Source organism: Grampus griseus, assembly GCF_964374135.1.
Source record: "Grampus griseus genome assembly, chromosome: 1".
Classification (NCBI taxonomy): Eukaryota; Metazoa; Chordata; class Mammalia; order Artiodactyla; family Delphinidae; genus Grampus; species Grampus griseus.
The window spans coordinates 85,416,035-85,430,325 of NC_139017.1; the positions used below are offsets into that span (position 1 = coordinate 85,416,035).

Genomic DNA, 14,291 nt, shown 5'->3' on the forward strand with positions numbered 1-14,291 from the left:
AGACGGGCTCTCTCTGGGGGTCACGTGCTTTGTTGGGGGACGTCGGTACAGTCTGGCGTCACGATATACCCCGCCGCACCGGCCAGAACCAGGTAGGTGTCCCCCATGTCAGCCCCCCAGGAGCGGAGGCCCTCGCCTGGTGCACCCACCCGCTCCAGGGCCCATCCACTGCAGCCCAGCCCGCGCCCCCCGTGCGTTCTTCTCATTGGCTGAAGGCATCCCTCCTGCATTCTCATAGGCTGTCCCACTTTTCCCTCCGCCCCCAGCACGGACTGCGCGCCGCGAGTAGCCGGGAAGCGGCTCCAAGTCCGGACCTGGGAGCAGAGGCTCGGCTCGGCGCTGCGAGAGGCGCGGGGGCCGCGAGCCGGCCGAGCGCGGTTTCGGTGGGACCGGTGTTCCCATCCTGGGACTCTCTCGTGGAGCCGAGCCCGGCCAATAGGCGCATGAGGAAGAAGAGCAGGGAAATGGACTGCTATTTGCGCCGCCTCAAACAGGAGCTGGTAAGAGCGGAGCGGGAGCCGGGGGCTGGGAGGGCTGCTCCGCCACGACGGGTACCTGGCCTCCGCCAGGACCCCGGGACCGCGACGCGCGCGGGGCCGAGGCCCAGAGAGGAGAGGAGGGCACACGGCGAGCAGGCGGAGGACAGGGCCTGTCCTGAGGAAAAGGGGCCCCGTGGAAACTTGGAGCAGAGACTTGTGTGAGAGGGAGGCAGGCACGAACGAGTGAGAGAGACGAAGGGAGCCAAGCAAGTCCAGACCGAAATGTGCCCAGAGACCCGAGGGAGCAAAGAGGGCTCACCCGAGACGCGGTGGGACCCGGGCGCCCTCACGGAAAGAGCGGAACGCGGCTGCCGGGCAGCTGGGGCTGCGCGGGGCGCCGGGAGGAGGGTGCGTGGCCCCAGCCCTGCGCGGGGCAGGAGGTCGGCCAGGGACTGCTCGCTCGAGGGGAGCTGGCACCTCCGGGCACCCCCCCAGCTGTGGCGGCCGGGCTTGGCAGGGCTGGCGCGGCTGCAGGGGCAGGCCCTGCCGGCTGTCTGCCCGGACTTGCCTGCCAGCGGGGAGGGGGCTGGCAGCTGGACCGGCGGGGGCGGGCCCGGCGCGGGAGGACGGGCGCCGCCTGGCAGCTCGCGAGCGGGAGTGCGGAGGCCCAGCCAGATGTCAGGGGTCTGGGCTGGGGGAACGAGGAGGGAACGTGCAGAGGCCGGGGTACGGGGGCCGGGAGAAGTGGCACAGTCTCGGGGTCGGGGGGTGGGCGGCGGGGCGTGGAAATCGCCCAAGTGGGGAGAGCGGCTTCTGCCGAAACTCTGTTGTGGGAGGCGCATTGCTTCTTACTGACTTAATATCCCTCCCCCTCCCACCTGCCACCTCTCTTGTTCTACCCACCACGAGAATTCAGACAGATATTATGCACGTCCCCCACCTGGGCCGCCACAGCCGTCTCTGTCAACCAGGCTCTCCTGGGGCTTTGCCTCCGCCTCCTTTTGTCCCTTTTAGTTTGTTTCTCTTGGAGTCGACCTCTTTTCGGTCTCACTTTTCTCCCCTCTTTCTTCTTGCTTTTCAGGGCCAGGGGCACCCAGGCTGACAACAGCAGACCTGGATCCAAAAAGTGCCAGCCCATGGCTCTCCAGATTCCATGACAGCCTCTCCCACTCCTGCCTGCAAACTGTCCACTCTTCCCGCTGGGGAGGGAGCTTGGCAGCTTTAACAGGGGCCAGCTTGGGGGGGAGGGGGAGCTTGTAGCAGCAGGTGTTCTCATTGATGTTTCCTGGTCAAGTGGCCCAGGCACTCTTTCTGTCTGTCCCACTCCGGGGCCTGCCTTCTCAGGTCAATGGTCACTTCTCTGGGACTTCCTCCCCAAGCCCTTTTGGTGGTGACACTCAGATGGGAACATTACCCAGAGGAATGCTTCTTAGATGAGGGACAGAAGGGTCTCCATCATGTCCTTTCCCATACTCATTTTCTCATGCTTTCCATGTCAATTTGGGATGGCTGGCCCAGCCCACACATAATTCTGACTTGTCCCATTCACTTGTCCAATACCAGAAGGAAAGGTCAAGGTTGCCACAGATAACGTCTGAAGTCCAAGGGCCATGCTGAGAAAAGAATCTAACAGAATCCTCTTTTTTTTGCTTGGAATCTGGGACCACACCACCCACCTCAGGATCTGCCTTAATAGAGGGTTTGTGGGTGTTCCTGGCACGGGCTTGAATTTTAAAATCCTACTGATTTGCATTTTTTACAGCACCTTAGGTGGGAGGTGGTGAGGGGGGGCGAAGACAGTCTGTGGACGCCGGGAGAATAAAAAAGGCAATAGGAATCTGCACGGAGCTGAGCTCCAGGTCTTGATTTGCACGCTCTCCTGCCAAGGACTTGAGCCCCAGTCCCCGGAAGGAGGAAGGGGAGAGGCTGAAGTCACCCAGCTCCCCATTAGCTTTCATTTGGCCCTTTGTCTGAACAGCTTCAGCCTTTGACTCTCTTGGAGAGGAAGCCAAATGCCTGGCCTGGGGCCCAGAATGACACTCAGATGGGAGAGCTCTGCACCCTCCCTCCACCCATGGTGTTCCGCCCCCTCCCCAGTGCCAGTCTGCCCAGAAAGGAGACAGAGCAGAGTGACAGGCAGAGCTATTAGAGTCTTGTTCACTCCCTGACGCCTCAGCCCAGGGCTTAGGCAGAGCCAGATCTCAGTGACTCTGTTTTCCCAATGGAGTGAAGGAGAAGGTGGAGCTGAGTTAGCTCAGGCTCAGCCTTTTGGCTCCTCTAAGGACTTTGGGGTTTGAATTCACCGCAGCTTGGTTGTGCCTGGGTTAGGAAGGTGTTGGCTTGTTTATCCCCTGGGTCTGCAATGGGGTGGGAAAGGCTTATAGTCAGTATGTGTCATGAGCTTGAAGTGTGTGTGTGTGTGTGTGTGTGTGTTCATCCCAGGCAGAATCTTCCCTGCCACCCAGGAGGACTGTGTGGTGCTTGGCTTTGCCCTAAGTTAGTGTGTGCCCAGGAATGGCACTCATGTAATACTAGTCAAGTTCTACATTCATTTATGCCGTTAAATTCCCTTCAAGAAGCATACGTCCCACAGACACTGTGGGTTAAGGCTGCTGGAAAAAGAAACATCAAGGAGTTGTGAAATTTTCTTTGTCGAGGGTGTTGTGCACTCCTCTCCTGCCTCCTGGTCCTGCCCTTGGCCCAGAAAATCTAGACAAGAAGAGTCTGATCTTGAAAACCAAAGTAGCAGAATTTCCCAATTTCCTGAAGCAGAAAATTTGCATTGTAACAAGTGAGCACTGGAGGGACGCTGAGAATTTGGGGATCCTGGCTCAATTAGGTTGATGTCTGGAGAACTGGCCCTTCTCCCCTGTTTGGAAGAGGACAGGGATCTGGTTTCAGGGCTGAAATGTAGCAGGAGAGTAGCAGCAGCTGACACACTTCTTCCTAAGGATGAGGGGGTCAGGACTGCAACTACTCAGTAGAGAATATATCTCTCCCCCTCCAGCAGCCAAAGAGGGGCCCTGCCTGAACACAGGCCTTGGGACCAGCTGTTCCTTATACACTGCTCCCTTGAGGGCTTCCAACAAATGGGGTAGACATAGGCACACAGAGGAAGCAGATGTAAGATGCTCACAGGGTGTTGCTCATGAGTTCAGATCAGTGTAGAGCAAACAGAGTGCATAAAGGCTGAGTAAAGTACAGCCAGGGTGGGAAGGCTTCCTGGAGGAGGAGGAGGTTGATGGAACCAGCTCCTTTAATGTCGATCCTAGCTGAGGCCTGGTGAAGCAGCAGAGAGACTTCTCTCAGGCTGGGGAAGGTCCTTCTAGAACAACTTGGTGTTCCTAGAAGGCAATTATCTAGCCACTAGTGGCCACAAGTTCAGGAGATTCTGGTACATGGAGGAGGACCAGAGCATAAAGACAAAATAAGGAGGAAATAAGAAGGTGATAGAGGAGGTACAATAGGAACAGCCTTCAGCTCTTGGGGCAAAAGAGCAAGTTTCCTGAGGCAGAAAAAAGCTTCTGCAAAGGATCTCATAATGTGGTCTCCCTTGATGTTTAGAGCTAGAGTGAAGAGGACTTTGCTGGGGTGTGCTGTAGTCAGTGGGAAGAGCATGGAGCACAGGATTTGGGGTCAGGCCAACCTGAACTCAAAACCTGGCTCTGTGTGACCCTGGCAGATTATTTGACGTCTCTGTTCCTTAGCTTTCTCATCCGTAAAATGGGCTTTTAAAAGTACCTACTTTATACAGCTACTGTGAAGATTATGTCAAGTGCCTCCCCAGCTGTATGTCCCTAGCACATAACACAGTACCTAATGTGTTGTAAGCACTTGGTAAACTCACAGTGATGAACTGATCAGACTGGTGTGCATGTGTCATTCGTTCACAGAACACACTTATTGAGTTCGTACTATGTTTAAAGCACTTTGCCAGGCACTAGTACTTTGGTTACAAATATAAACAGACACCGATCCTGCTTTCAGGAAACTTAGAGTTTAATGGGAGTGATAATAATAACAACATATATTGATGTTAACAGTTACTGATATGCCAGATATCTCAGGTATTATGTCAGTTGCCAAAGCAACACTAAGAAGTTGCACTTCCATTATTCCCATTTTATAAATGGGACATGGGGAGGTTAAGTGGCTTGGCCAAGGTATAGAGCTGATAAGTGGCAGAACTACGATTCAAACCCAGCCAGTCTGACTGCAGATCTCACACTCCTAGCCAGTATATGCATGCGAATGTCTTGTATAGAAACGGAGGATACGTACTAGATGAGAGGCACACATTCAGTGCTCTGAGAGGGAGGAATTACCTCCAGCTAGGGGATCAGGGAAGGCTTCATGGAAGTGGTAGCATTTGAACCACACCTTGAGGGATAAATAGGGATGGGCACAGGAGAAAAAGAGCATTTCAGGCAGATGATGAAACGACATGACCAAAACGTGCAGAGTTGGAAGTAATGGGGGTGTTTGAAGACTGTCTAGAGGGGACATTTGAAGACTCACTGGATTATGGCTAGAACATAGGGTATATGCAGAAAAAGAGTGGGCGACAGGGCTGAAAGAGCTGTTGAGAGCAGAAGGGGGGGCGGGGTTGAATGCCATGCTGAAGAGTCTGACCTTTTCCATATGCATTGCCGAGCAGCGTGGTTAGAGACGTGCCCTGGGATCTAGGAGGTGGTTGGGGTGGGGATAGGGGGAGGGAGGAAATTGAGGTGGGAAGATGAGGTAGAAGGTTATCACAAGAGTCCACACAGGAGACTATGAAGGCCTGAATCAGAAAGGAGAAAAAGAAGGTAACCCTTTGAGGTCCCTTGGATGCCCAAGGAACTTGGTTCACTGGCTGCCTTGGAGAGGGGCTAAAGCTGGACAGGGGAGAGGTGAGGCTGAGAGGCAAGCCCCCTGCAGGGGCGAGACTGGGCCCCTCTCTCCGTCTGTCTGCCTCTTGCCCAAGCACATGGCCCCCCGTAGATTGTTCAGTTGGGAGAGTGGGCTCATCCATCTCACACTCCCTCCTTTCTTTACCCTCCTCCCTCCTCCGGCTCTTGGCACAGTTTCTACCTTACCTTCCTGTTGAGAGTTCCAGCCAAGAGCAGGGGGCTGTGAAGGTCCCTATTCACGGAGCTGGAGAATGGGCCACTTGGCAAAAGCTGGGCTTTTCCCATTTCCGGCCCTGAACCTCCTTCTAGCTTCCAGAGGGGCTGAAAGGAACTGTGTGGGGATCTTGTGAGTAATGGGGGTGGGGGGAGCGAGGCAGGGCACACTGCCAGGTCCATGGGCAAAGCTGGAGCCTGTGTCAAAGGATTCTGGCTGAGCTGGGAGAGGGCGTGAGATGGATGGATGGAGGGCACAGCTGTGGGATCAGTCAGGGGCCTAGGAGAGGGCTTGGGAAGGTTGCCGAGGATGCTGGTGTCACATTTTCCCATCCTTACTCCTCCCAAACCACAAAGGGCCCAGCGAGTGCCATGGAGGGGAGCTGTCCATGGGCAGCTGAGCCCTGACCACCCCGCGGAGGGCTCAGGGCTGGAGGGCCAGGATGGTGGGGTTTGGCTTCCCAGCAAGCATCTTCCCCCTTCAGATGAGTCAGTGAAGAAACACCTTCAGTGGAAGTGAACCGAATTGGGTCTTGGAGTCCCTCCACGACTTCATGTTCTTCCTCCCTATGTGATGATAATTGCCCTTGCACGTCCCACTGACTATCCTGGTTTCTTCTCACAACAATCCCATGAGGCTGAAGAGTCAGGGATTATGATGACATGGAAAGCTCACTGGCCTGGAGTCAGAGGGCCAGGCATGCGGTCCCAGTCCTGCCACTAATCCACCTCGGAACCTCAGGCAGTAGATCTGTGTTTCCACTGGAGGTGCTCAAGATGACATCAGGTGATACTCAGACGAAAAGCTTAGTTTCGATAGATAGATGGATAGATAGATAGGAAGCGTTACCATCTGTTTATGGCAAGTGATATACATTTCATATAAGTTTCCATATAAATCCATTAATTTATATAAACAGATTTAAGTAAAGTATTAAGTAGGAGACTAGGTCATATATAGATATGGTGAAATCATGAAGGAAAGTCTAGGGAAGCGTGCTTAGGAAACACTGAGGGAGAAAACGAACCTCTCAGCTCCCTAGCTTCCTAATCCATTAAGTGGGGTAACTCCAACTGCCTCGTCAGACTCCCGGAGCAATTGTGGGGATCAGACGAGGTCATGTGGAAGACAGAGCAAGTGCTACACACGTGTGAGGGGTTATCATTTCACAGTCAGAATCCGAAGCACAAAAGGTTGGTGAATCTGCCCCATGTGGAGTGGCCGAGTTAGTCAGCTGGAGGGGGCCAGGTCCCCACAGGACGGCATGGGGCTCTTCACAAACCCGAGGAGGGTGCCCGGGGGCATCCAGCTCCACCACAGGGAGGAAGCCAGGGGCTGGTTTAGATTGCAGTGGGAGAGATTAAAGTTTGACAGGAAGAAAATGTTTAGAATGAGACATTTGGAGGCCCAGAAGATGCTGGGGGTGGGAGATGGGCTGTGGGGTGGGGTGGATGCAAGGAGGGTGGTGAGACCTTTCTCAGAAAGGGTTCGCACAGCCGTCTCTAGGATACGCTTATCTCGGGTGTTGTGCTTGGCGGTGGAGCAGGCTAGCTCTGTGCCTGTGTGCACACGTGTGTGTACAAGCGTGTGTGAGTGTGTGTGAGCTGGGGTGGAGAAAGATGGTAGTGCCTGTTAGAGCCATTCCCACTCAAACGAATCAGAACTAATTAGGCCTTCTTGTGACTTTTCCACCTGAGCCCTGAGGGCAAGTTGGGTATGACTTGGCACCGTCCCGAGGCACTGGGAGGCCAGAGAGGAGCTCATCACCTACAGCATGGGACTTAGTGTTCGTTTCTAGCTCGGGACTTTCTCAGGTTTGGCGCCTCTCCTTTACGCCCACCCCACGTTGCTCTCTCTTCTCCCTCTCGGCCAGAGAAACCTTGGGATCTGAGCGGGTCCCACGCTCTGGGGAAGACAGCAGCCTGCCCTCTGGCTCTTTCTCCTTGGGTGACATCACTCTCCCCGGGCTGGGAAAGGCAGCTCGCTTCTCCATCAGGCGCCCCAGCCGATGCTCCTGCCTCCCCACTCCCTGGCCTCCCTGTTTCCCACACTCGGGCTTCCTTCTTCCATCCTCAGCCCCCTCACAGCTGCCTTCTTGCCCTCCAAGGTCAGCGCTCTGTGGCTGGCTGACCGAATCTGGCTGGACCGTGGGCAGGAGGATGCGAGGCTTCCCTTTTCCTTCCTCTGTGTGGTGCCAGGGTGGGAAAAGGGACCAGACGAGACGTTTCTCCTCAATCAGACCAGACAGGTGAACGGAATCCTATCACTACTGCGTGTTCAGGTTCACTGAGGAAGAAATGTTCTGGAAGTTCTCAGGAAGTCTTAAGATAACAGCCAAACTCCACCTGTAGGCCACGCATAAACACACATTACCTCATCTCGTCTGTCCAAAGTTGGACCAGGCAGGAACTCTTATTCCCATTTTAAAGAATGGAGAACTTGGAGTTCCCTGCCGGTCTAGTGGTTCGTAGGATGCAGCACGTTCACTGAAGTGGCCCAGATTCAATCGCTGGTGGGGGAACTAAGATCCCGCAAGCCGCGCAGGGCGGCCAAAAAAAGCAAGAATGGAGGAATTAAAAAACAGAATTTAAATAGCTTGCTCAGATCACACAGCTATTACATGGCAGAGCTGGGATTTGAACCCTGTTCCGTTTGTCTCCAGAACCCAAGATCTTAACCAATGCACTGTCATTTTCCATAGGGCTGCAACTTCAGCTCTTATTTACTTAAATGGGGCCTCTGTTTTACGGGCATCCCTGAATTCATACATACCCACACATTCGTTCTCACTTTAAAAAGGTAGAAAATGTCAGCATTATTTCTTAAGGATTTTTCCATACTGGAAGGGATTGAATGGGGTCATTTCATTCCTCCCACCGCCTCTGACCTGGACTGTGTTTAGCCTTCTGGAAGGAAGCTGGCAAGCTCCGACTCTGTGCCTCTTGGTGAAATGAAACCTTGAGAAAGGTTCCTGACCCTTCCTCCCTGGGTAGTGACTTACTGAGGGCAGCAAGCAATTTGGGGTGCTCAGTGGTACTCAGTGTATGTTTTATGGATATGTAGTAAGTGCAGAGGTGCTAGCTGGGTTCTGGGGCAACACAATGATGTGTAGATCTCAGTCCCTGCCCCCAAGAAGTAGATGCTCAATGAATGTTTCATCAGTGACCCAGCACTTAAATGCACAGAGGAGCTGTGAGTAGCAGGACGACAGGGAAGAGCGTTTTAAGTATCACAGAAGAGGTTCTGATGGGAGTGTGGGGTGTATATGGGAGTGGATTATGCTTCTGAGTGGCAAGTGACAGGGTCGGAGGTGTGTGTCGGGAAGCCTGATTTGGTGGCCTGCAAGGAGGCTTCTGCAGCATTGCAGGGGGTAGGAGGGCAGATGTGCAGTATCTGGGGACAAGAGCGGCCAGTGGGGTGGGAAAGCCGATTATGACCCTGAGGTTCCAGGTTGGGGTGAGTGGTATGAGGCAGGGGGCAGAAATAGGAGAGTCGGTGCAGCAGTTTGCCGGGAAGGGACCTTGAGGAGTTTGGTTTGGGGCTCAGAGTCTCCTGACTCTGCTCTGGGTCTTCCAGTTGTGGCTGAGCTGCCTCCAGAAGGAAGGGGTCAGGAAGGTAGAAGCCAAAGAGGCCAGAGCAGGGGGCCGTCAGCAAGCGTGGCCACGCCACAGGCTGTGTCTCCTGCTGCTGCTGCTGCCACTCAAATGGAGCATGCTTGCCCAGCAGCCTGGCAAACCCCAGGCCGTGAGGCCCCGAGCCACCACTTCTTCTTGCTCTTTCTTGGGGAAGGTGCAGAGTGGGGGTAATCCTACACTCAGCAACGGCTTCCTTGCCCTCAGCGACAGTCAGTCCTCCACTGTCTGTTAGCACTGCTGGCTCAGGAGAGCCTGGGCTGGCCCCTAACTCCCACCAAAGCCCGAGTTGGCAGGGGAGGGTGTGACCCTAAAGCCTGAGAGGGTCAGCTGCCAGCACAGCGCTGCAGAGCCTCTGCGCCTGCCCTCCCAGGCCCTGCACCCCTCCACCCTGTGGGCTTAGCTCTGTGCATTAGGACAAGGCTGGGAGGTAAGATGATCCCGGTGGGTCTCTGGGGGGCTTAAGAAACAGATGGTCCCCTTGCCTGAGGTTTGCCGTTGTAACATGAGCAGATCTGGGGAGGGAGCTGGCGGAACCAAGGCAGCTTGGGCCCGGGGACGGGAACCTCGTGAATGTTATCAGACAAAGCATCCCCTGCCCAGCCTCCAAACTCGGCCCTCACCCAAGTCAATCTCTTAGCCCCTTCCAGCTGGCACCTGGGACTCGGGCCTTAGACACCCACAGAGGGGCTGGGGAACTGGCCCCCGGTGTCCCCACTCTTGGCTAGGACAGCGGAGCCAACTGGGCCAAGAAGGCAGGAAGAGCACTGGAGCCAAGTTTGAGAGCAGCTGAGAGGGGACAGGTGTTGGGAAGGGAGAAAAGGGCTGGGCAGAGCTGGGCAGGGGTCTCAGCAAACAGGAGCTTCGTGGCTCCTTATCTGTCTCCTGACCTGCCAGATGTGAACAGTGAAAGGAAACCCCAGGCCTACCCTCCCTTTCTCTTAGGGAATCTGAGCCCCTCCTCTTCCCTAGCGTCCCTCTCAGCCCTCCTCCACTGCCCAGCCATCCTGAGGCAGTGCTTGGTGGTTAGGACGCTAGCATATGGAGTGAGACGTCCTGTGTTTGAGTCCCAGCAGCGTGAGCTATGTGACCTTGGGCAAGTTACTTCACCCTCACCGTGGTTAACTCATATGTTAACATGAGAATTATAATACCAACCTCCTAGGGTTTATATAAGGATGCGATGAGATGATGTGCACAGAATACTTAGCTCAACTCCTGTTACACGGTAACTGCTCACAAATTGTTATTGTCTTCATCATCCTCATCTCAGGGAGGCTCAGGAGAAGAGGGCACAGACACAAAGGACACAGGTGGCCACCGGAACTTTCTGTACCGCCAAACTGATCTCAGTGCCACCTCTTACCTTCTATGTAATCTTGAGCTAGTTCCTTATGTGCCTCAGTTTCCTCATCTGTAAAATAGGAACCATAATACTACCTCACAGAGTAGTTGGGGAGATTAACTATAGATTAATTACACATATGCATATATGTATACATATATGTAGCTCAGGACGGTGCTGTCTTAGCAAGTCAGCTGCCATTAATAGTATTTCCTTTATCCAGCCATATCCGTGTCAAAATTCCTCCTCTCCCAGCCCTGATCTGCACTGTACTAGGCTGTACAGAGATGGGGTCAGTGGCAGGCCGGAATGACCCTGGAGGTGTGTGTTTGGGGAACAGCCCTTCCCCCTGGCTCACAGGCCCTGTGCTCTCTCCCCTGCAGATGTCCATGAAGGAAGTGGGCGATGGCTTGCAGGATCAGATGAACTGCATGATGGGGGCGCTGCAAGAACTGAAGCTCCTGCAGGTGCAGACAGCACTGGAGCAGCTGGAGATCTCTGGAGGGGGTCCTGCCCCAGGCTGCCCTGAAAGCCCCCGGACGCAGCTGGAGCCCCCTCAGTGGGAGGGTGGCAGCGGTCCTGCCAGGCCTGCGGGCTGCTCCCCCTCCAGCCAGCCCGCTCTGGGCAGCAGCGCCAAGCTTCCATCTCCTAGGAGTGTGTGTGGGAGGGATCTAGCTCCCCCGCCCAGGACACGGCTGCCAGAGCACCAAAGCTGTGCCCAGCGGGGGCCAGAGCTGGTGGAACCGGATGACTGGACCTCCACGTTGATGTCCCGGGGCCGGAATCGACAGCCTCTGGTGTTAGGTGACAACGTTTTTGCGGACCTGGTGGGCAACTGGCTGGACTTGCCGGAACTGGAGAAGGGTGGGGAGAAGGGTGAGACCCGGGAGGCAGGAGCCCCCAAAGGAGGGAGGGGCCCGCCGCGGGAGCTGGGCCGCAGGTTTGCCCTAACAGCAAACATCTTTAGGAAGTTCTTGCGTAGTGTGCGGCCTGACCGTGACCGGCTGCTGAAGGAGAAACCAGGCTGGGTGACACCCACGGCCTCTGAGCCCAGAGCCGGACGCTTGCAGAAGGGCAAGAAGCGGGGCCATTCCAAGGGCTCTGGACATTGCCCCTTCCCAGGTGCCTCGGAGCCCAGACGAGGGGAGAATCCTTCCACCAGCTGCCCCAAGGCCCTGGAATCCTCACCCTCTGGCTTTGATGTTAACACAGCGGTTTGGGTCTGAATCCTAGAGGTAGAAATTTGACTGACCCAAAAGGGCCCCTGGGAAAGAGGCCAGGTGGTATGGCTTTCAAAAGCCTAACTCCAAGTCCCTTCCGCCGAGAAGGGAGGGAGAAGCAGCAGAAGGTCTGGAGCACAGCTGACAGGCCTGTAGTTGGGCGAGGCTGTACTAGGGGCTGGCTGGTGGGGGAGGCAAGAGTCCTTGGACAGAGAGAGAGAGAGAGAATGTGTGTGTGTGTTGCTTTGGGGCTGGAGGTGACAGCAGGAGAGGGGCAGGGGGAGAAGACCAGGAAATCCTTCTGACATTCCTTCACTGCCCCAAAGACCTCAGTGTAACATTCTGCATGGATCGGGCACTGGGGCCACAGGTTCCCCAGAGACATCGCCAATAAAGACCTTGTTTCTCGTGTCCCCAGCCTCATAACTGTTTGCTTCCTTGGCAAAGCGCTGCTCCAGGCACAGGTAGTAAAGCCTGGCCCTCCTGGGAGTGGGAGCAGAGAGGCAAATTCCCACCCCCTTCTGTTGCCCTTGAGATTTCAGCCCATCCCTGGACCCTGAGAAACGGCTGACTAAGGAGTGTGTATAAGGAGTGCTTGGGGAAGCCCCAAGCCTTTCCAGAAGCACAGGAAAGGAAAGCTACTATTTGTATAGCACGTTAAACGTCTGAAAGCCTTTTCATATCCATTATCTCCTTCGTAAATGGGCAAGAAAGGCAGGTATTATCCCCATTTTCCAGATGAGGAAGTAAGCCTGGATGTGCTACCTGTCCAAGTACAGGCCGCAGGCAGGGGCTGACTGAAGAACAGACGCCGGGCCCTGGAATCACACACACTCCTTCCCCAACACCCTGTCTCCAGCTCAGAACTTCCACCCAGGGCACAAGAACATGTGAATTCACCAGTGAGGCAAGGTGAGCCAAGAAGAAATACGCACTCATTTTAAAATGCCTTTGGCCTCATCTTCCCATCTTGTCCAGGACAACCCAGGGTGGAGGGGCAGCAGCTCAGCTCCGGCACCCCTGGCTACACCTAAAGCCGTGCTGGGCACGTGGCCCGGAGAGCAACGCTGCCAGATCCAGGGCCCGCCTGCCTGTCCCTCCCACCCTGGCAGGGAACGCCCACTGGCTGGGAAAAGACAATGCGGGTCCCTGTTTGGGCCGAGCCTGACCAGCAGGGCAATCCGTTTCTCCTCCCTCACCTCCTCCTGGCTGAACTCCCCTCTGCCTGATGGGGAGTGACAGCTGCAATTAGAGGCAAGCCGCCTTCTCGCCCTCAGAGCATTTAATACCAAATTGTAGAGGAAAAAATAACAAGACAGGCTCTTCCTGCATCCTGGACCCCTGGGGGCAGAGATGGAGGGAGGGGGCTTAGAGTGAACAGCCCCACAGCTCTAGTTGGGAAGCGATTAGGGTCACCCTCAAATTCCCACACAGTCAAATGGTAGATGTGTAGTTTTCAGTGGCAGAAGCTACAAGAGGAAAGGTGCTTATTAATTTTTGTGTGTGTGTGTGTGCGCACAATGGCTATTGGCCAGGCAGTGTGCACACGTCTTTCAAACTTCAAAATGACCCCAGAAGGTATTGTTAATACCTGGTAATTCAGTGGAGGCTCTGAGGGGTCCTGTAAGCTGCCCATATGAGGTTACTAGCAAATGAAAGAACCAGGATTTGAAACAGAGGGATGTCTGGCTCCAAAGCCTGTACTTTCCTCGTGTCTCCCTGGAGTTTACCAACCGAGCTAGCCCTTTCTGGAGGAGGAAGCCCCTGCCCATCCTTCCTGTCTCCCCACAGAAACCTGAAATCCATCCTGGGTGAAGGCCCATCGGCTGTGGCTGCCTCGGGTGGTGGAGTGATGTGTGTGTGTTTGCACACGTGTAGAATGTGTGTGTGTGAAGATCCCACCCACTGAATCGCTGAGTCTGGAGAGGAGGGAGCCATGGGCTGCTGGATGGGGGAGAAGCTACCCATCAGTTACTCAAGAAGGCACCAGCTCCGAGTCAGGAATGATCCTACAGGAAACCAGGTCACCTCTTGGCCATTCATCTGTGACGCATCAGTTTTGTGGACAGTCATTGCGATTCAGACCAACTGAACAAAACTTTCTGAACACTTCCCAGTGCCAGGCGTTGTGATAGGAACTAAGAACAGAGCAATGACAAGGACCCAGTTCCTGACTCAAGGGGTCCAGTAGGAAGAAAGAAGAAACTCTTAACCCAAAGGTTAGCCAGAAGGGATCCAAGGGAATGAAAACTCACTGCAACTTGGGCCAGAACAAAACAATGAGGGACACATGCTGCCACAAAATTCGCAGGTGTTGGGCACTGCCTGCTTCGTGCTCTTATTTCCTTCTTACCACATTCGGGAAATAGCTGCTGTTACTCCTATTTCACATGGAGAGGCTCAGAGAAGTTTAGCAACTTGCCGAGGGTCCCAGTGCCAGAGCTGGGATTGAAATAGTTCCAGCTGACTTGCAGTCTTGCGCTTTTCACACCGCCCCACAAACTGTCCA

The 14,291-nt window shown here is 54.8% G+C and overlaps 1 protein-coding gene across 1 annotated transcript; it reads left to right on the forward strand.

Moving 5' to 3' along the window:
• The first annotated feature begins 312 nt into the window (after nt 1-312).
• Nucleotides 313-12,175, forward strand: INKA2 (inka box actin regulator 2). The gene is made up of 2 exons (XM_082676118.1): nt 313-500; nt 10,946-12,175. Exons 1-2 carry the CDS (start codon nt 444-446, stop codon nt 11,786-11,788), a joined length of 900 nt encoding a protein of 299 aa, XP_082532244.1. The 5' UTR covers nt 313-443; the 3' UTR covers nt 11,789-12,175.
• The last annotated feature ends 2,116 nt before the right edge of the window (nt 12,176-14,291 follow it).

Excerpts from the sequence above, each read along its gene's own strand:
- INKA2 (XM_082676118.1), top strand. The coding sequence starts at position 444 with ATGAGGAAGAAGAGCAGGGAAATGGACTGCTATTTGCGCCGCCTCAAA. Across the intron at positions 501-10,945 it reads GCCGCCTCAAACAGGAGCTG|ATGTCCATGAAGGAAGTGGG; the intron begins GTAAGAGCGGAG and ends TCTCCCCTGCAG.